Below are 22,737 nucleotides of genomic sequence, written 5' to 3'. Positions count from 1 at the left end.
CTTCGATGTTTTAGAAAATGTATACAAATTATTGACAATTTGTGGATACAAAAAATTAAATGTTTAGAGGTTCACAGGCTATCATAGAAAGGCAGATAAATGCATTTTAGAAAGCAAAGAAAATGATACTGTTTTTCAAGCTGGAGACTACAGTTAATTTCGAATTACACAAAATGTATTGTCAATTAAATACAAAATGTAATACAAATATGATCACATATTATTGGCTAGAGATAGCTGTTAATACTATAAAACAAATAGTTAAATAATGCATTTCAAAATGAGAGTAAAAAAATAAACGGTAAGAGGTCATAAGTCATTACTATATACACCGACTGCCAAAAGGGGGTAGCCTTCCGCCTTCATCATGGTTTCATTTATCGGCGAGAAACGTCGCATAAATACAAAATAGCTAGTTTTTTTTATTAAAATTTTTAAATTAAATATAGTTTTACTGACGTTCGTCATCTTAACCTGAATAGTTAGAAGATGGTTTAATATTTCTAGTTGTTTTAAATTTTTCACACGAATAAAATGTGTTGCCTTACGAATTGTAAAGACAAAACATGCGCATTAATAAAGTGTTCAATATTGTCCTTAAAAGTACCCACATATTATTATTACTTTGCAAGTATTGAAGTAGGTATGCACCGAAAAAATATTAATTATTTTAATAGGTATTTCGGTATTGTAAGCGATTAACAATACTTTTACATTGTTAACCTGAATATAGTTCATAAAAATGACGATGTAATTTCAAATTTGTAGAAATAACACTATATATTTTCCCAACAAAAACACTTCGTCGAACTTCGTGTAAAAAATTGCGAAGTCAAAACAAATTAGTCATTTATAAAACTTAAGCATTATATAGATGTGATATCATGAATAAATGCTAAATAAATTAAATTTAAAATACATTTGTTCTATCTCAATAATTTATTTACTTTGCTAGACAAATAAACATGTCCGTTCATAACAAACTGGGCTATTTAACAACTTTCCATTACAAATGTTACTAAATTTGTTTTGTAAAAAGGTCTTAACTCCTAATTATTAATTAATATTTATTTTATTATATTATATTAGTTCGTGGTTATCACAGAATAATGTTATCGTCATTATCATTGTTATTATCGTTTTGCACTTAGATCACAGAATATTCAAGGTTAGATCATCTGTGCTTAGATCATATACTTGTAAAATATGATCTAAAGTTTTCAAACCACTAATCATCCGGTGCGCACCAGTTTTCTAGATGGTACTATGGCTAAATAACTAGTTAATTAGCCATGGATGGAACTTAACTAAAACTTAATTAACCTGGTTTGTTCGTTTTGAAAAAAAAGTGTACACTAATAATTAGCGTAGTGTCTGGGTAAAGTGTAAGGGGTGTGATCAAATATCTGTATTATATTATATTATTTTTATTTTTTATAATCGTGTTTGGTATAGTAGTAGTTTAATCTGCAGAATTACAGAATCAACTATTCGCTGATAAGAAATGGTAACGATCAGCACCTACACCGGGCAACACGTGCTTGTGGGTCGGTGTGATCAAAATGTACACTTTTTTTTTTAAATCAACACTTTTTTAAAACAATTAAAAAACAGCGTGTACAACCACACTTTTTCAAAACGAACGCTTAGTTGCACACTTTTAGTTGCTGACACTTTTTGTCAAAACAATCATACCTATATGTGCACTAGACTCCGTCAGTGCAGTCGGTGCAGTGTTGTGGAAAACGCGATAGACATACTTAAAAATCGTGATTAAAACTTTAATGATAATTAATGATATTGAAATTTAAAATTGTGCTCAATTATGTTGTTTTACTTTTGATTTGTAATTGAATTAATTAGTAACTAATAAGGTAGTTATTCAATTATTTGATAATCTTTTAAATTTAAATAGGTACATATTATTATTATTTTATTTTTGTGTAGGTATTTTATTTAAAATAATAATTCCTCGGTGCTCACTAAATCATTGTAAAAGTAGATGCAAATGTATACTGTATAAAAGTCTAAGTCTAAGTTCGTTTTATGGATTAAAAAGATGAAATTGATAAATTTTACCAGACGCTTGTGGGAAATCAAATTTAAATATTAAAAATGGTGAGATATAGAATAACATGCTTAAATCAATTAAAAATATATATTTTTAAATTTGTTAAAGCTTATATATAATGTATTAATGTTCCATTAGCTTATTACATTTTGAATCTGAGAGTTATAATAAGCCTCTAATTGGAGGAATGCGTAATTATTCACTAAGTGTCAACGGAAAGTACTAAGTGCCATGTGCTGTCCATACAATTAATGTAACATCTACCACAAGTCCACAATTACATGAAATGAAGATAAAAATAAACTTTTAACTAATACAAGTACTCAAATAGTCAAATTGCCAAGTAAGTTAATTAATTGATTTTTTTCTTAATACATCAATAAGCACCTACATCATTTAGCATTTCATTATTTTAATAAATTTCCTTTTTTTTTTTTTTTTATCCATTAGTCCAAACTATTACGGCTCAATAAATTTCTTAAATGCCAAGCATGTTGAGATAGTAAACGTTAATTTTAGTAATTAAAATATTGATAATAACATCACAGAACAGCCAGAACTCTAAGTATATTCTAATGCAGCATTTCCCAAACTTTTCCTCCACCGGACCCCTTAGATTCTTAGGCTTAGAGCAGCGGTTCCCAACCTTTTTAGTTGTGTTGACCACCGCATATATAATTACCTATGAAAAAAAAACTCTGAGGTCCATTTACCTAATATACATGTATAAAATATAAACACCCACAATTAAGACATTAGAAGAAATGTAAAAATGTATCGTAATATTGATGCCAATTAAAATTTGTCATTTGATGACCCTTGGCTTGGACTCTTGATCAACGTCCACGGCCTAGTTACCACATTGCCCTCGGCCCATAAATTGGGAACCGCTGGTTAAGAGTAAAGTAAAAATGATTGAGGACCTGTAATAATAATATCACCCAATCTAACAATAATAAATAATAATTCATGGACACTTTGGTATACAGTTTGGGAAACGCTGTACTAGTGACATTGAATATGTTTGTTTAAGTAGTAGTATATTTGAGGTAATTAACTCTTTTGATGAGTTAATTTAGATATGTTTATAGCTGTATTCAATAATTAGTTCCTAGTGACTACCTACTCTAAATTTAAAATTAAATTTTTGTCCACAGAAACATTCCCTTTATATTCATAATACTATGAGTGTGGGTGGAGCAATCTGAATTTGCAATAAATGAAGAAAGTCATCTTTCTACTATAAATGAAAATGATATTTATTTTGATACTCCTCTTTTAAGTTCTGTGAAAGAAGAAGTTACCATGCATCATGATTATGGTGAAAGTGGTCATCTTTTTCCAATTGATAAGTAAGTCTTAAAAGTTATACAGTGAGATTTATTATAAATGTACTTTCAATTTGGATTATGTAATATGTGCATTGTTTTTTATATCAGAAACATTAATAATACTGTCCATAGGTTTGAAAAATATACAGAAGAAAACTTTAAAGTTAAAACTGAAATTGACGTAATAAATAATCTAGAAACTGATAATTGTTTCTTTAAAGAAGAACCTGAAGACTTAGATAATAGTTTTCAACCATAGTAAGTGAATTAACATACTTTAACCATTTATCTATTTGTTTTAATTGTATTTGATTGTTTTGACTGCTATAAGTTTATAGTGTTAAATTAGCACTCAATACAGTTGTGCTGATCAGTGGTATGCACATGGTATTTGATATTTGTAGGGCAGGGGAACAGCGGAACACTAACAAAAATTGGGTGTTATAGTTTGAGGATAAAAAAAATCACAATTGTGTGAAAAATATTATTTTAGGTGAAACTCAAGGTTAGGATTTCTAAAAAACTTAATTTTTTACCATTTATTTAAAAATTAAAAGTACTTACACGTGAGAGTAAACATTTGACATTAAAATATCACCCTATTTGTGTACGCCCCTAGTGCCGTAGAATCCTAATTAAAAATTATCTTTTAATCTTCTAGTTGTGAAATAATTTTTTACTGACAAGTTAAAAATGTATTTTTAAATCCTTTTTAAATTGTTAATACCCACAACATATATATCTTTAATTATTTAGTCACACGAGACTTGAAAAATGGTTAATTTGATGGTAACTAATTTATTGAAATAATTTTTATCTTTCAGTGGTACTGTTCTAAATGAAAAAGACGATAAATATAAATTAAAAATAGAATACACCGACAAAACTATCACAATTGAAAAAGAAACTATTGGAAATACTGTATTTACAAGTGAAATTGTCATTGAGAAAAATGGAATACAATCTTTTTTGAACAAAGAAAAATGCAATGCTGGTTATTATTCCAATTTTACTGATTCACCAAGAACAAATTATAAAGACTTAGTTAATTGTAATGATGCAACTGATCAGTACAAGAGTAAAAGTAAAAAACACATCTATATTTGTGATTTATGTCATCAATCATTTATCAGTAAACAATTGCTCATTATTCATATGAGATATCATTTTTCGAACAATGATTATTGCACAAATAATAATTCCAAAAGGGTCCATTCAAAAAATATTAAATGTGAACAATTGAAAAAACATAAAAAAAAACAAATATTTGAGTGTACAATTTGTGGCAAACAATTCAATGATCCGTCCAATTGTCGAAGACATACAATAATTCATAATCAATCTTATAAAAAAAAATTTAAATGTAAATTTTGTAAGAAACAATTCTCTCTTAGATACAATCTTCGTGTTCATACTCGATTACACACTGGTGAATCCCCATATAAATGTAACATATGCCATTTAACATTTTCTCGTAACGACACAATGTTAGTCCACAGAAGGAATCATGAAGTAAATCAGAAACCATATGATTGTAAGGATTGCCACAAACAATTTTCATCTGTCCATACTTTATTGCGTCATGCAAGAATTCACCATATGAAAATTATATATACGTGCAATTATTGTCAACAACCATATACACGGAAAGATACATTGATTGTTCATTTGAGGTCAAAACATACTGGTGAGAAGCCGTATCAATGTCACATTTGTAAGAAAGGTTTTTTTGAAAACAGCGTCCTTGTACGTCATATGAAGATTCACAAATAAATGTTAAAAAATAAGTTAAATGATTCAAAAAAAAAACTAATACATTTATATTATTTTATATGATTAACATTTTAAGTCTTGTTATGTGACAAGAATAAAGAAATATGTACTGATAAAATATATGCTTTTGCGATCAGTGATATTAAATCATTGCTATCAGTTTGACTATCTATAATTGTTTAAATAACTGACTTGTAATAAACACTTAGTGTAATAGTAGTCATAAAAATGTAAAAGTATTAAAGATTTTGATATTTTTTAAATTGTAATTATGTAATTGGTCTTAAAATATTTCTTTCTTTACAACTATCATTTTCTGTAAATACTTAAAAAAGTGTACTTAAATTTTATATTATTTTTCTTAATAAACCGACCTACATTTGATTTTTTGAATATTTTACCTTAACAAATACATTTGAATATTGTCAGCATGTGTCATGATCTGTGATGGTAAAGTTTTGCTCAGAATCATTTTAAGAATAGTATACAATTATAATATATTTGATTTCATATTTAATGTTATGGCCTATAAGACACCACTATTTTGTGCTGAGTGATAACAGTGCTAGATATAAAACAGTCCAAATATCTGGATTGTTTTCGGCACGTCTTATATTCTTTATATCAAATGCAAAATTATAATATCATTTGCTCTCACATAATAAAATTAAAACTCAAAAACATTTTAAGCAGGTTATTATAATATTTAGTATGTAATTTTTATTTTCAACTCAATCACAATAATATCAAATTGTTTAGTCTGTAAATTTTATAAAAGAATGATTTTTATTATAAACTCAGCCAAATCACAAAAATTCAAACTTCAAACAGAATAAAAATAAATTTGACTTGGTTTTTGAATTATATACCCAAAATATAACACTTCAAGGTGGAAGAAAAAATGTTTGTTATGAGTTATCATCGCAAATCTACTATAACATATAATAATTTGAGGTATCTATTATAATTTATATTTTATAAAAATAAATTTAAAAATGTCTGTGATTATAAAATCACCTATTAACTAAATGACTAATTATTGTTCGGTTAAATTGGGTATAAAAAAATCAACAAATGTAAAAAATCTAAAAGTAAAACACAGGATGTAAAAAAAAATATTTGTTCGTCGTCTAGTTATTGACTGTTGTATATATCTCAAAAATGCCAATGTTGTTAAGGATCAACAAAAGATATCATAATATATCTTGTGCCATTGGTGACTTCAAGTCCTTCATGGTAATGGGTGAGCCGTCCCGGGTGCATTAGCATCCAACCTTTTTTCATGTCTGTAACTTTACACTTGTATCTCAAAAAATGGCAGCCACCTCCCTGTAAAAATATAAAAATAATAAATAAAATGAAACAAGACCACAATAATTAGTGCGGAAACTACTTTACCTGATAATCTTTTCCAGGAGAATTTAAAGCTATATTGATGGTATAGGTAGAAGAATCATGGTGAGGCCTCAGTGAAGCCTGACCAAGTGGGTTGTATTTGACGACAAAGTTCATCAGAGAACGAGGAGGCTATAAAAGTGTTTGTAAAGTAATGTTAGTCATTGATTATTATTTATATTTAAGACAGTAATTAATCACAATTAACCAGGCGACATGCATTAAAATATTAAAATGTAATACATTTAACATAACATTGACATCATAATGTTCTATAGAAACTACAAACATTTTTTTTTTCCAAAATGCCAGTTCTAACTAATTTCTTAAAAAAAAATATTATTTGTGTTATTTAGTTTTAATTTTTTCAATAAGCCTATAACCTTTGATATAGTGCTATAATTTTATCCCCCGATAAAAGAGTATAACAGATCATAAAGGTCCCCATACACTGCAGCGGTAGCGGTAAAATTCTTTTGTCTTGGCGGTGGCTGTAAATTGTGTCCGGACTCATTTTACCGCCACCGCCACCGTTGCAGTGTGTGGGGACCTTTATATGATAATGACTGTTGAACACAAGAGCAAAATTTAAAATAAGGTCAACGAGAAATCAGTTTCACATAGATTCAGGAATTGATGAGAAGACATCCTATGGGCCATGCCACTCAATTTTTTTTACATGAGGCTGATGTTAAAGATATTATTTAAGTAGGAAGCATTATCAACAAATCATGGCAAATCTGCGCGTTTATACAGATGATATTGAATATTTAATTAATAGCAAGAAGTGAAGCAGCCATGAAATAAGCTCTACTGTAATATTGAAAATACGGGAAGATCGATTGGATTATTTGAATTGAAAATCAATGAAGAGCCAAGAATATAAAATTATCCACAAAAACATATTGCACTGTACCTACTCAGTAAATTGACTGTATATATTAATGGCAGCAATAATATGAAAGAGTAAACAGAAAAAAGAACAATAACTGCCAAGCGTGCATACTTTGTTAATATTACACTTATGTCAATGTTATTGTCAATAAATGTATTATCATATACTGCTGAACTAGGTACATATACGATTTTTTAATGTAACTTAAAATAAATTTAATAAATTTAAAAGTATAATAAATTAATATTCAGATAAAAAAAATTATTTTGGGTGCTAGTAATAGATGAGTGGGCACTTGTTTATAACAACCAAAAATATTTTATATTCTAGGTTAAGTAATAAGCATTGTAATGTCTGATTAAATATATAACTAATCATTTATAATTCAGTATAGGTGTTAATATGATATGATAAATAATCTTCATTTAAATTAAAAAAAATTTTTTTTAAACTGAATCAAAATTATAGTTTAACTTGTAGGCTTAAAAACCCCTTACTGTTTTGATATGTAAAATACATAAATTGCACAGTAGAACATAAGTTAGTTAAAGCAAGCAAGCAAAAACAAACATTTTATACAAATATGAAAACAATGTACAGTTAGTTTATGATTAAAAAATAATTAAAAGTAAAAAAGCAGCTTACGCCATCTGAGTAATAGCCAAGATACACATGCTCCTGTAATCGGGAAACAAATAGTCTTAAGAACTCTAGCCACACATTTTGTAACCCAACTTGTTTCATATGAATGTCTCTTGTTGGCACAGCTTCATATCCATTATCCAATCTGGGATCCTACGGTTGGAGGTTATCATGCGCTATTGTTAATAATTACTCTTACATATTACTATTGAGTATTTATATACACATAGGTAATAATTATATTATGATTAATTTTTAATGTCAAGCAGAGAACACACACATGCTTTTAGATTGTTTTAAATTTTGTTTGGTTTTCATTCCCACATACGTCGTGAATGTAACCAATAAATGCTTTCTTTTGTATTGGCAGAACATATGAGCGAAGAAATTCGAGCCAATGCTTCTCAAGTCCAACTTGATTCATGTGTATGTCTCTGGTTGGTACAGCTTCATAACCAGTTCGAAGGCGTGTATCCTTCAATTCAATTTATGTCATTTGCTGTTCAAATTTTTATATCAAAAATAGTATATTTACTGAATGACTTACGTTATTTGTACCGTCAGACCATTGACCAAAATTTTCCATAATTTCAATGAATTCTTGGCAAAACTGTTCAGTTACAATTGGGAACCAAAATACATCTGGGCATGGCTTAACATTAAAATAAATATATACATGAAGAATAATTTTAAATATTTAGTTAAAATTCTGTCAAATTGTTACCTCAGCAGGTTTTTTATCTGGATTGAAATTTTCCATATATTCTGGATGAATATAACGTTGTTCCCAATCATATCTGTTTTCAAATATTTGGTATACTTCGGGATTTTTAAGAGTAATATCAAATGATTCTGAATCGATCAAATGCCCATAAGTATATTGATTATCAATATACATAAAAACCCCCTAAAAATAACATTTTCATAAATAATCTTCAACTTTAAAATTATGACTTCAAAATACCTTTTCTCTTAATGATTTACTAAATGCCATATCATAGTCCAAGTTATCTTCTTTGTATGATGGCCTAGTGTATTTATTTTCCAAAATTGTACCTTTCATTAAGTAACAACTACTTATATAAGGTACATTCCAGATCCCTCTAAAACATTATCATACATAAATATTTCATCAATATGTTAAATCTGTTTTTTTTTTTAAGCAAATTTGTTATTATAAAATGCAACAGGGGAATTTAATAGAATTAGCAATTTAAAAGGAAGTGCCCTTTAATTGATCATAAACCAGGATAGGGTCAGAATTGCATCCAACATGACGAGGACATAGTTAGTTTTTCATTGTAGTCAACAGAATAAAGTTGTGCTAAGCCATAGCAAATAAAAAAAGGTCATTAAGTTCTGCTAAAATTTGAATACATATCAAAGTTATCAACAGAGAATAAAAAACAACACAAGTAATGAATATTACAATTTAAACTTCTTTTAACAAAATATTTAATAATGTAGATTATTTATTTTTCAGAGATACTACTTCTTAATTTAAGTTACTGAACCATAAATAACGTTTTTTGATGATTTCAGGTGAGTGCAGAATGGGATTTAAGAACATTGTAGTAGCTGCATTAATCACAGCATGTATATTTGCAATTATAACAGATGTTTGTGGTAAACGTGGCCGAGGAAGAAGTAGATCAAAAAGTAGAGTGCAGATTGGATTACCTATTACAGGAAAATACAGAGACCCAGAATCTGATCAATACTATAATCATAATGATGTATGGTGCCAAATATTTGCTGATAGAGTTAAGAAGTTGAATTATAATTATTTTATTTTAGGGGGCAAAAATAGTCATGGCATCACATTTTGATTACGAATATGTGCTTGGACACAAAATAGTATTTGTTTGTGTAGCCAGAGGAAATCCGAGACCTCAAATTACTTGGTATAAAGATGGTACTGAACTGTATTATCATTACAATCACCATGTAAGTAAAATATTTTAAAGAATAATTTCAAAGAATCAGATGAAATATTATCTAATAATGACATAAAATTAAATAATTACATAAGCAACTCAGAAGTACTTACTAAATATATTTTAAATAATTTGTTCTTTAAATAATAATAAAAACAATATTATGTAATTTATATTTAATAGAATTTAAACTAAATTGTTTTATTTAAGGTTCATGAATGGAATATTGCCGAAGATAGCATAAAATCTAAATTGGAAATTGATCCAGGAACACAAATGGATGCTGGTGTGTACGAGTGTTCAGCTGACAATAAATACAGTATAGACCGAAGAAGTTTCAAAACAGATTTCAGTATAGCATTTGAATCATAATGAAAAATAATTATTAATGAATGTGCGTCTTACATAAAATACATTTTTCTTGATTAAGACTTACGTTTTATTGTAATTGACAATATCCATGTAGTCAAACGATCTAGCATAGAATCCTTCTTTAGATAAGGCACCCCAAAAGTTAGACCAAGCTTTAAATGGTCGTGTGAGCATAGGGGCAATAATTTTTCTAAATGAAAAATAAATGCATCATTATTTATTATAAATAATTGACAGATATATCCTTACTTATTATGTTGAATTAATGTTTTTAATGTCTGTGGATTATCTAAATGTGCTTCACTTTCAATGTAAAATAAATAGTCACATAATTTGCTAGTGCATAATGAACTGTAAAAATAATAATTAACAATTAGCACATACATTACAAATATAAATAATATAAACATTTAAAACAATAATTACAATGAAAAGTGCCTTGCATGAATGTTTTCTTCTGCAGTCTTATGAAACACAAATGATCCATTATATTTGTCACCTATTCTAGAAACAAATTTATCCACGTGCTCTTTATGATATTCCACCTAAAAGTTTAAAATAAATACATAGAAAATGAAGAGTAAAACCTAATTCAGTTATTGATTAAAAAGAAATATTTACGAGTGTAGTTATAGACAAACACAGTTTGCTTTTTGGATAATCAATGTTTTCAATTTTTTCTAAAAACTCATCAAAAAATGGAGTTGGTTTATCAACTATTATAGATAACAGCACTTTTGGATAATTTTCTTCCTGAAATGTACAAACATTCACAAATTACAGTTTGTAGCTACCATGAAGACTAGAATAAAGAGACCAAACTCTACTTCTGAGAATGTCCCAAAATGAACTGCACAATTAAATGGCGACAGGCTGCACTGTGGTCTTAAAGGTTGCTACTATAACAAATTTACCCACACAGCATATTTTTTCTACTCTTTTTTTTTGGAAAATATATGCATTATTTTGAACCATGACACATTATAAGTATAATAGTTTGTAAAATTACACATTCATGCATGTGTATATGTGTATATTTCACTAACATTCAACATCCTTAAGAAAAATTTGAATGTACCAACGGTACATATCAGTACAACACAATTATTCAAGAAGACACGCCATGTGTGATGTGTACGGTGTATCGATTAGTATTAAACTTAGACTAACCGTGAACATAGATATATAATATTATATGTAAGATAATTAGATATAGTGTTAGCAGATTGTTTAATTTAATTATTTACGCAATAATAAATTTTTTCTATGAATTATACACATATGCACATTACACACGTATGAATCTATAATTAATGTGTACAGGGCCTATACTATATGCTATACAACTTATAATGGGTCATAGTTCAAAATAATATATATATTTTTCAAAAAAGGTAAAAACATGTACCATGTCTACACTACATGGGTTAAAGTGGCAAACTTTGCAACTGTAGCCCAACACATGGCCATTTAATCAAGCTACTCATTACAGGCCGTTATTCTGAGTGGGTGGCAGTATAAGTTTAGTCTTCTTAACCTGGTCTTCGTGGTTTGTAGGTACATAAATTGATTACAAATTTGTATAGAAAAGTTAAAAGTGAAAGAACCTTGAGCGTTGAAAGATCTAGATTGTTGTCGTAGCACGATCTACAGCCACTCTCAGGAGACCACTTATTTGGAATATAATTTGTGTAGCTATTGAATGTTATTTTAGACAATCCATTTCCATGAATAACAACTGGTTGAGTATTAAAATTAATATTTTCCAATACATATGATCTATTTACAAGTTTCAGTTTTATATCGTCTATAATTACAAAAAAAAATGTAACAAACTATAGTTCAAGAGATTATAAATTTGTAAATTATAAGTTAGAATATTATGGTAAATAAATAAATGTATTTGAAATACATAAACATGTAAATGCTGTAAGCTTAAAAATTGATCAATTATATAACATTGTTCATGCTGAAAATCTAAAATTTAGATAGAACGGTTTTTAAAGTATTTTTACCTTCAGCAAGATAGACATTCTGAAACAATTTTGCATAATTATCCAACTTAATGTTAAGCTTTTCACGTAATTCGCTATTTAAATACAAATTAGTCAAATGCAATTGATCATCTCCTAGATTTTTAATTGGCTTCTCTGATAGAAGCTTATACAATTGGCTAGCATAACCAATTATACCTGTTTAAATAAAAGTTTTAACATTAATAACATCTAATAAGCACTTATATTTTTGTGTTAGCCCCTAAACAATATATTATAAAATAATATTAAGTATTTAAATATTATTTTATAATATATAACAAGTATTAACTCACTATATTTTAAATTATGTAATGAAATTAACATGAAATTGTAAACAAACCTCCAGAGTTTAAAAATCTATAACCATTTAGATCAACAGTAGGATATTTGTCTGCTAATTTTCTATCGGGCCAACAACTATTTTCGGTTGAAATTACTATTGAAGAATCAAATTCAGTGAATGTTTTTAGAATTGTACTGCTGTTAGCTAAAAGTACAACATCATACCTGAAAAAAGCATTATGTAATTAGCTTAGTAATCTAGTCAATGAAATATAGTTGTAATTAAAAAATGTATTACGCATCAGTGAGTAATACTGCTAAATTGTCATTGTTTTTATAAGGCTCTAATGCTTCAAGATACAAATTTAGTTTGTAACCACCACCAACACTATTCATGTTGCCTCCTTGCCATGGCTTATCAACACCAAGCACCTGAGGAAAAGTACATAAATTAGAAACTGAATACTGAAAATAATTCATACAAGTTTTAAGCAACAAAATATAATATTTACTTTAGTTTTAAGGCCATTTAGGTTAGCAGAATCAATGAATCTCTTGAAACCATCATTTTTTTCAGAAGCTACTGTGAGCACAAGCAAATCTAAAAATTATAACCATGATAACTTTTTTATTTTTATACTTTGTTATTATTTTATATAGTAGGTACATAATACTTTTGGTACTACTACGTAACACTAAATAATAATTATTTATTTATTGAAATATTGAAAAATAATTGGCTTAGCCCAATTAAAACTATGTTTTAAATGGACTTTAGTTAAATGATAAACAAAATTAAGCCAATGTCATACATTAATAAAATAAATCAATAACACATAAACATATTTTTGTTTATATAATAGCCTATGGGACACAGACTTTTCCAGGTTTCTATTGTAACAACAACTATACAGAATCATTAATATCTTTCGGGGATGGACATGTTGGCCATAAAAGAATTCTAGTTCTATTCTTAGCAATTACAGAGCCCAAAACTCAATTATTTAACTCTTTAAAAATTGCATACATTTTGACAATATCCTGATTTATGTTTTAATTAATTATTTAAAAAATATTAAGACTATACCAGTGGCGGCGCGAACTTTTTGAGTCTTTGAAGCAAATTGTACATTTTTAATATTTTTACCACCAACCATCCCCTTTATTACATCAAAATGATAATTAACTATGTTGAAGCTATGAAGCTATGAAGCAATTGCTTCAAATAGTATTATATCCCGTATTGGACTATACAAATAATTACTTTTGGATTAAATGTTTTACTATTATTGTAGAGTTACTTTCAATTTTCAAAGTATTGTTTGATAGTCGAAACCTAATATAATTATATCAAAAATTAATTAAGTTAATATCAGGCACAGCACTGAGTAGGCAAGGTATCGGCCCACTAAGTTATAAGAATTCTAACGTTTGACTACAACTTGTGCTACTGCATGGTTTAATAATTTCTACTAATGTTTGTAGTTTGTACTTACTAATTTCTCATTATAATATGAAAATAAAATCTTGGCCAAATAATCATGACCGACCCATATTTTGAGCGGCCTGCCGACAACCTTAACTAATCTAGATTTTCTCGGTAGCTAGCTAACCCAATCCGAGTCTGAAAGAGCAATAAGAATTGCACAGTTCTTATACTATACTCTATTTAAATTTATAAGAATTAATAATTTCAATTCAGATTTTGAATTATTTATATTACAAGTATTCAATTCCATAATCAGCATATTTTTAAATAAAATTATCAGATAATACTATGTTTAGTGTGCACCAGATACACAGATTACACACACAACAGAAGATGAGAATTTTTTTATTAATATAGTTACAGTTTAAACAGAATAAAATATTATATAATATGATTAGATAAACATTTTTGAATCCATAAATGAAATTAACAAATTATTCATGTGAAAACATGTAAGGAAAAAAGAATGGAATCACATTTCCGACTGACCCTAGTAAAAATAAATGATAAAACGCAAACAGGAAGCATACAGAAATGATTAATGTTATAGATAATAAGTAATATATTAGAAAAATCATACAATAATTTATTTTTATTTTTACGGTAATATTAGTTAAGTAATATAATATCTATTACTTAAACAATTATTTAGTTATTAAGTATAGGGACCTATATATTCCATACGATAAAAATGTTTGATCGATAACTATATTTTTTCTAAGAAATAGAAACAAACTATTAAACCTATGAATTAGATGATAGTGATAGGTAGGTACAAAATAAAATGATTAAGCCTTATACCTAACAGTTCCAAAGTTTAATATTTACAATGCTATTTATCATGCATGTTAGTATTAACTAATTAGATATAAGAAAAATATATTATTAATATTATTTTGATATTCATTTTAGCAAATACCATATACCTACCAAATATATTATACAATGTAATACTTTACTCTTAGGTACACAATTTCTTGAAATTGTATTATTAAATAATATATAATATGTACATCTATATTTATTGACAAAATAATAAATATGTTGTAAATGACACATTAGAGTATAATAAATTATAGATATTATTCTATTACCTACTTACTTAAGAGAGCTATTTATAGGAAAATTCCTTAAAATTAAACTAAATGAAACAATTGATAAGTAATTAAAATTGTAAATAGGCAACATTTATTTCATAGAAATAGTTTTTATTTCAATATAGGTACTTGTGAAAATATAATATTTTGACATTCTCTGGGTGGTATGGATGGTATACATACAATTAATTGATTCAGATTTATTTTATTATATTACAATATGGTAAGGAACTTAAGCTAAACACACTCAATTTAATTTATTTTTACATGAAATACCTATTCAGTATAAGGATCTCATACAACAGCTCCAAACTCCAAAATAAGACCTCACAATTTAATAAGAAAATTAAAGATTTCATCTAATTTTTTAATAAGTCTCTAATGGTCTCTAATTTAAATTCATTAGTCATACACTCATTCCCTATTTTTCTTACTAGACCAAGCATTTTCAATGCTTCAATATTTTAATAGTTTTTTGCAAAAAATAATAATATATTTAGCATCTAAAAAAATAATTATTCAACAATTTAAATTTAAAAAAAAGCAATGGATAATGACAGAGTATAATTTATAAAATTAAAAATGATTAAATAAGATTAGAAATTTGCAAGAGTAAATATAACATTTGTATTTTTAAGCTCAAGTGATACTTAGCAATTCATAATTATTGTATACGATTGTACACATTTGTCCATTACTATTTTCTTGAATCAAAACATTTTAATTGTCAATTAATTTGATGTAGCTATGATGTCTACAACAAGTAAAATAGGTTCTAGTAGATACCTAATAGAATTTAAGTGTTTTATTTTTTATACAACACAATTTGAGTATAATATTCCGATTTTCTTATTCGGTGGTGTTGATATAGAGGTAAGAGGTTGGTGTTAGGAAGTTTACCCCAACACCATAATCAAAAATCAAAAATGAAACTTACTATTTAAATAATACATTATAATACACTATAATAATAATAATAATAATAATAAATGTTTTAAAGTATCAAATTTCTAAAAAATTTTAAACTACGTGCATATCAATAATACCAATATTGACTATTATTTTATTTATTGACTAGGTACTTATTTATTATTGGCTATTACGTCGTACAATTACAAATATTTTTAAATAATAATAGAATATCAATTAATTAAACAGCTGGGGTGTTGATTCAATACAAATTCAGCCAGAAAAAGACTTTAATGAACAGGTAATCAAATAAAAAGCTGAGGGTGGATTTTATTTTATTTTGTATAAGGTAGGTATATAATAAAACCTAAGTACCTCTGAATTATAAGTAATAATAATATGTCTAATAAAATACTATTCCAATTACTGGTATACTGCACATACATAAATAATACCTAGAAATTAATTTCAGAGATATAAAGTGGATTTGGGTATTTCCTTTTGGGACTATTATAATATGTTCTGGAAGCTGAATTAATTCAGAACCGCAGAGGCGTAGACAAGTCCTGTTTACAATTTTACATCGAGAGCTTATTTTCGTACTGGTTTTAAAAATAACCCACATTATAGGCAATGTGATTATAGTGGAAAATAATAAATTATACTCACTAAGATCACTTTTGGCGCTCACGTCTTTTTCGGCGGACGCTGAGTCCAATGCGAAGAACAAGGCACAGACGGCTATGCAAACGCCGAACGGGGTGGTTTTCATCGTTTTGATGACTACTCAATTAATTATAAAATACATAACAGTGTTGTAAATAGTAGCTCGGCGTGTGCCGTAGTCAAATGAGTCGATACACTTAAATATACGCCAATTATTGTTAATTAAAACTACTACGACACTATCAGACAACCGCACATGTACGACTGTCGACCATAGACAAGTATACCTTTATAGATAACCAACTCAATGCAAAAGTATGGTGACTGCGTTTAGCGCTCCGTGTGGTTGGGAACATGAAGTACAATCGAATATGCGGTACCCCAATATCGATACCTCAACATCGATATCAGTATTATCGATATCTGTATTATCAATATTATCGATACTTCATAAATATTACATATTAAAATATATTATAATATTATTATTAATTATATTCATAAAAATAATGTAGTATATTTTCTTAAATTATAATTGATGATAAAAAATAAAAACACGATATTTATATTTTGTATAAACAAGTAGATAATTTATTTTTTTAATAAGATACAAAATATTAAAATGCTATAAATTTCACAAAAAATCAAAATTAAAATTATTATAATTATTAAGCAACACTGTTGAATTTTCCTAGGGTGTTTTTTGGTTTTTTAGAATGTTTAGCGTGCCAGACATTTGCTTTTAGTTTCATCGGATCAGATTCCAAGTGGTGAATTTTTTTCTTCCCTATTAAAATTCTATTTATTTCTGTACACCAATGGTTAAGCATTAAGAAAACAATACTATTTATAATTTTTTTAACAAAAATAATAATTTATAAAATAAATTGAGTAAACTTATTTAACAGTAAAAGTTCAGATTTCATTAATTATTTGGTACTTATTACTAATATTAAACAAGATAACAAATACCTTAATAGTAAATAATATTACTAACACACTTTTGATATACTATTTATTATGTATGTTTTATTATAGTGTCTAGTAGTGAGGTTACATATTTTATACATGATGTTCCATCTGAGCACCAGACATTACAACAACACAGCACACCGACTAACCAACATTTCAATTTGGAAACCTCCTGTAATGGTGTTGATAATGTTTCAAGTATTAAAGTGGCTGATCCTCCATCGCTTTGTAGTTCAGGTAATACTACATCATTTTAAATTATATATTTATATGTCATATGATATAGTCAGTGGCGTGGCGAACTGAAAATTTTCCAAAGGCAAGTTACAAATATCCCAAGTATTAATGCATAATAATGTATTAATATAATATAACTAATTATATTTCAGATCAGTATTGACTACCTATTGAGTATATCATATTACATTTTCTAGGGGACCCGTCGGTTACCACCAACCCCTCTATTTAAGAAAAATCTCAGCTATTGCCTCTGAAATTACTGTTCACCACACAACTGGTTATAGCATTATGATAACATTGAGTATTTTTGGTTTTTTAGATAATCTTGATGTATCTGGAGTTGAAATTTTGAATTTGGAAAATACTGATACAGAAACTACAATAATTATGGATAATGTCATGAGTAAGTTATTTGTTTCGAGTTGTATGCAAGTATTATTGTTATTTAATTATTCATTTATTTTATTATACTATTATATTTATTGCACCAATATTGGCTATTCACTGCCTTGGCATGTGATGCTTTAATGCTTTGATTATTTTTTTTGCTTATAAAATAGGTTCTAGTAGTGTAGCTGGAAGCTCAAAAGTTAGTAAAGCTGCTCAAAAAAATGCAAATAATCAATCTGGTATTTTTGCTTATTCGTTTAGTATAATATTTAGGGCACGAAATTTAATAGTGTACCTACCAATTTTTTACATTATTATAAAACTTTCTTGCCTTAATAATAAGTAATAATATTACATCTATAAACTTTAACTAATGTAATCAATTTTAACTTTAGGTCTGTTAAAAAAAGTAGGATTTAGTCGTTGCAAACAACTAACGCCTAATTGCAGAAAATTTTATGGTATTACCAACAAATTAATAAAGCAACTTAAAAAACAAGGAGCCAAAAAACAATTATTTAAGCAGAAATTAAAGGCAGCAGAGCGTATGTCTGAAAAGTATCTTAATGATAACTTTTCGGAGAAAATGACAACCGCCGCTTCGTTATTTACTAAATTGCAATTAAGAGTAACCAAAAAAAAAAATAAAGGTCGAAGATTCACTTTAGACGAAAAAATAATGAGTTTATCTTTGTATAAGCGGAGCCCAAAATGCTATCGTATGTTGTCCATCATGTTTACTCTGCCAAGCCCTAAAACATTACAAAATGTTTTAAGCAGTGTGTCGATAACTACTGGAGTCAGTCCAATAGTTATGAAAGTGCTTAAAGAAAAATCTGAAAAGTTGAAACCACTTGAAAGGTAACCAAAATTACATTTAAATCAACATTTAAATAATAAAATAATTAAACTATACATTCATATAGATTTTGTTCATTGATGTTCGATGAAGTGTGTCTAAGCAGTGGTTTACATTACAACAAAGCGACAGATCAAATTGATGGGTTTGTTGACAGTGCATCTAACAGAAATCAAGAGTATGCTGATCATGCACTGGTGTTTATGATCCGTGGCATAAAAAAAAAATTTAAACAACCAGTAGCATATACTTTTTGTCAAGGTGCTACAAAACATGAAAAATTGGCATGTTTATTGAAAGAAGTAAGAATAAAATTAATTATGATATTCGATACATAAATGTGGGATTATCTGTATCTTATTTGGTATTATATCTCTTATCATAAGTTGTTAGTCAGTGTGAAATGAACCGTGATTGTGATTGTACAGAGTAAGTTAAGTTAGAGTTATAATACACAATTATTTTACGTGACATTGTTGTGTTAATGCTTTTATTTAATCAACCTCAACCCACGTGAAGTTAATACAACATTGTATTAACTTCTACATAAATATAAAGATATATATTTGTTTTTAGGTTGTAAGAGAAGTCCACAAGACCGGCTTACAAATAGTAGCGACAATTTCTGACCAAGGACGTTCTAATGAAAGTGCTATAAAACTTCTAATTAATGAGACAAAAGGATTTTTTATTAAGCGCAATGAAAAATATACAGATGATATTTATGAAATACAAGTGGATGAACAAAAAACTATCCAGATTGTTCATATTTTTGATGTCCCACATTTGATAAAATGCATCAGAAATAACCTTTTAACAAAAGATTTAATTTTTTCAATGAATGGGGAGAAAGGTTGTGCAAAGTGGTCCCACATACAAGATCTGTACAATATTGACAGTGCAATACCGGATTGTAAAATGTTACCCCGAATTACCGATCAACATGTAGTGCCAGAAAAAATTTCGAAAATGAAGGTGAAATGTGCGACTCAAATTTTTTCACAGCGTGTGTCATCCACTATGATGTTTTTGTCATGTAAGTAATGAGTACAATTTCTGTCTATTTTGTAGTTATAACATTCTAATAAACTATACATTAGCATATAAATCTGTTTTCTAATTAATCACTAATTAGCCTTTTCACATTCTGTTAACACGTTGATGGACATGACTGCTATAGCATTCGCCAACTTTTGACCCCTTTTTATTATTTTAACACGTTGATGGACAGCACATGCTATAGCATTCATGATTTTTAAGTCATAGGGTTACATGACTGCTATAGCATTCATCAGTATTGGACAATTGAAACTTAATAAATTAAACTGATCCAATAAGGGGTCAAAAGTTGGCGAATGCTATAGCATGTGCTGTCCATCAACGTGTTAACAGCTAAAAATTTAATTGATTCAAGTGCTAATGACACAGCAAAAATATGTTTGTTCTTCGATAAGCTATTCGATTCCTTGAATGGTAGTTTTGATGGAGTAATAGATGGGAAAATTTATCGAACATCAATAAAAAAGAACTCTCCTCATCATGCACTTTGGGCGGAAAGTCTTCAAGTTCTTTCCACAATGAAATTTGTTAATAAAAATGGAAAAACATGTGTTGTACCAACCATAGAGAATTGGATGAAAACAATACGAGGTTAGTATTATCTATATAATAATTTTTATTTTATTTTTTATTTTTGAACAAAACATAATATTTACAATCTGTATTTACATGTTATACAATAAGTAAATGTGATGGGGATTGATTTACAGGAGGGGGAAGTTGCCCATTGGCGACACGATTTGTGTGTTTTTTTGTAGGTGATTTTGGCAAGGCTGTTTAAGGTTGGAATGCAGATGTCTTTATAAAGTGATTCATTGGTAATATACCAAGGGGCACCTGATATTAGACGTAGACAAAGAGACTGAAATGCCTGAATTGTTCTAGTATTTGAGGGTTTGGCTGAGCCCCAAAGTTGTATGCCATAGTACCACATGGGTCTTAGAAGAGCCATGTATATTGTTCTTTTGGTTTTTATTGAGAGCTTATAGCGGAGTAAGGGTCCGAGAAGGTGGAGTCTTGAATTGAGAGCTCTACGCTTCTTTTTTAAGTGTGGGCCCCATGTAAGGCGTTTGTTAAGAATTAAACCCAAATAATTAGTTTGTGTGGAAAATGGAATTTGTGCATTGCCGATAAAGGTTGCGTGACATTCTAAGGATCGAAGTGTGAAGGTAATTTGAGAGGATTTTGATGGGTTAACTTGGATTTTCCAGTCGCGAAACCAGGTGTTTAGCACAGTTAGGTGGTTTTGGATTTTTGGGCAGCTTGGATGGGATCATTGTCAGTAGCAAAAATAGCAGTGTCATCCGCGAACGTAATATATAATAATTAAATTGGTATTTCTGTAGCTAGTAGTTAGTATGTAGCATTTAGTTATATCAATCTCTACGATAAAATAAATATTATGTAAATGTTTTATATAAAACACGTCATGATGTTGAGTCCATAGGGATCAGATCGCCTTCGTAGAGTTGTTTCCTATATCACAATTTATGAAGCGCTACATATAAGGACCACTTCTTCTGATATTTTAACTAATAAGTTTCTTCAAAAGTAACAATTTATTTTAAAATTTTCTTCCTTAGCTTTTAAAAAAAAAAAAAATTTATAGTCCTTAATCAATAATTGTGTTTAATATTTTTTGTGTTTTGCTTTTTAGATTTACATTTGAGTTCAAATTTCATCTCACTAAAGAAAACCTCAATTGAAAATACAAATATATGTTTCTACAAGGGTTATAATAATCAAATAGATACCTTTAAAAACATATATTTGTTTTTTATATTGAGAAAATAATAAAATAGAAAATAATAAAAATCAAATACAATTATTTTTATATAATATTTTGTATTTTATTTTATTTTATAATTTTAATTTTAATTTTTTTTTTCATTTAGAGATGTGATTTCAATCATGATTTTGCTATTGTGATATTTATATTTTATGTAAACAATTTAACCAATGTAGTATTGTTTTTGTTAAAGTAATATTTATGATGTAATAATTTACTAAATAACTGACATTTTTAGAATAGATTTATTGTTTAATGTAACCTTAGTATTTTAACATAATATGTTTAATGTAACACAATTGTATTGTACGATGGCTTTACTTACTTTAGTAAAATTATGTTTCCATGCAATGTCAGTCTGCCTCATGATTGGGCCCCTGACCCAATATTATAACTAATATAGAAACAGGTGGTTAAGTGGGTGTCGCTCTGCTGTACAGTAGGTTACAAGTAAGTCACTGTAATGATAATTTTAAATTTGAACATGCGTTTTTTTTCAGCTGTGATATCCAAGAATGAAAATATTGAAAAAA

General features: G+C 27.9%; 2 protein-coding genes and 1 pseudogene across 6 annotated transcripts; 2 read left to right on the top strand and 1 right to left on the bottom strand.

The window, feature by feature from the left end:
• The first annotated feature begins 280 nt into the window (after nucleotides 1–280).
• LOC111028234 lies at nucleotides 281–5,488 on the top strand (annotated as a pseudogene).
• A 37-nt stretch (nucleotides 5,489–5,525) lies between these two features.
• Nucleotides 5,526–10,475, top strand: LOC111028214 (immunoglobulin domain-containing protein oig-4-like). Of its 3 annotated transcripts, none has more exons than XM_022306762.1 (4): nucleotides 5,526–5,625; nucleotides 9,650–9,843; nucleotides 9,905–10,054; nucleotides 10,255–10,475. In XM_022306762.1, exons 1-4 carry the CDS (start codon nucleotides 5,613–5,615, stop codon nucleotides 10,414–10,416), a joined length of 519 nt encoding a protein of 172 aa, XP_022162454.1. In that variant the 5' UTR covers nucleotides 5,526–5,612; the 3' UTR covers nucleotides 10,417–10,475. The 3 variants fall into 3 exon arrangements, with proteins under 3 accessions (XP_022162454.1, XP_022162456.1, XP_022162455.1); XM_022306764.1 differs by lacking the exon at nucleotides 5,526–5,625 and adding an exon at nucleotides 6,619–6,721; XM_022306763.1 differs by lacking the exon at nucleotides 5,526–5,625 and adding an exon at nucleotides 6,619–6,726.
• Nucleotides 6,121–17,197, bottom strand: LOC111028213 (procollagen-lysine,2-oxoglutarate 5-dioxygenase 2). Of its 3 annotated transcripts, none has more exons than XM_022306759.1 (16): nucleotides 16,899–17,197; nucleotides 13,247–13,335; nucleotides 13,033–13,166; nucleotides 12,793–12,959; nucleotides 12,432–12,608; nucleotides 12,024–12,223; nucleotides 11,038–11,169; nucleotides 10,843–10,961; nucleotides 10,666–10,767; nucleotides 10,481–10,606; nucleotides 9,072–9,210; nucleotides 8,832–9,014; nucleotides 8,655–8,759; nucleotides 8,111–8,260; nucleotides 6,574–6,702; nucleotides 6,121–6,504 (listed from the first exon to the last, which is right to left on the bottom strand). In XM_022306759.1, exons 1-16 carry the CDS (start codon nucleotides 16,999–17,001, stop codon nucleotides 6,349–6,351), a joined length of 2,211 nt encoding a protein of 736 aa, XP_022162451.1. In that variant the 5' UTR covers nucleotides 17,002–17,197; the 3' UTR covers nucleotides 6,121–6,348. The 3 variants fall into 3 exon arrangements, with proteins under 3 accessions (XP_022162451.1, XP_022162452.1, XP_022162453.1); XM_022306760.1 differs by lacking the exon at nucleotides 8,111–8,260 and adding an exon at nucleotides 8,436–8,582 and having other exon boundaries at nucleotides 16,899–17,196; XM_022306761.1 differs by lacking the exons at nucleotides 6,121–6,504; nucleotides 6,574–6,702 and adding an exon at nucleotides 8,388–8,582 and having other exon boundaries at nucleotides 8,147–8,260.
• Nucleotides 17,198–22,737: the final 5,540 nt, after the last annotated feature.

This window comes from Myzus persicae, unplaced genomic scaffold (assembly GCF_001856785.1).
Source record: "Myzus persicae strain clone G006 unplaced genomic scaffold, MPER_G0061.0, whole genome shotgun sequence".
NCBI lineage: Eukaryota > Metazoa > Arthropoda > Insecta > Hemiptera > Aphididae > Myzus > Myzus persicae.
This window is presented reverse-complemented; position numbering and strand designations above follow the sequence as displayed.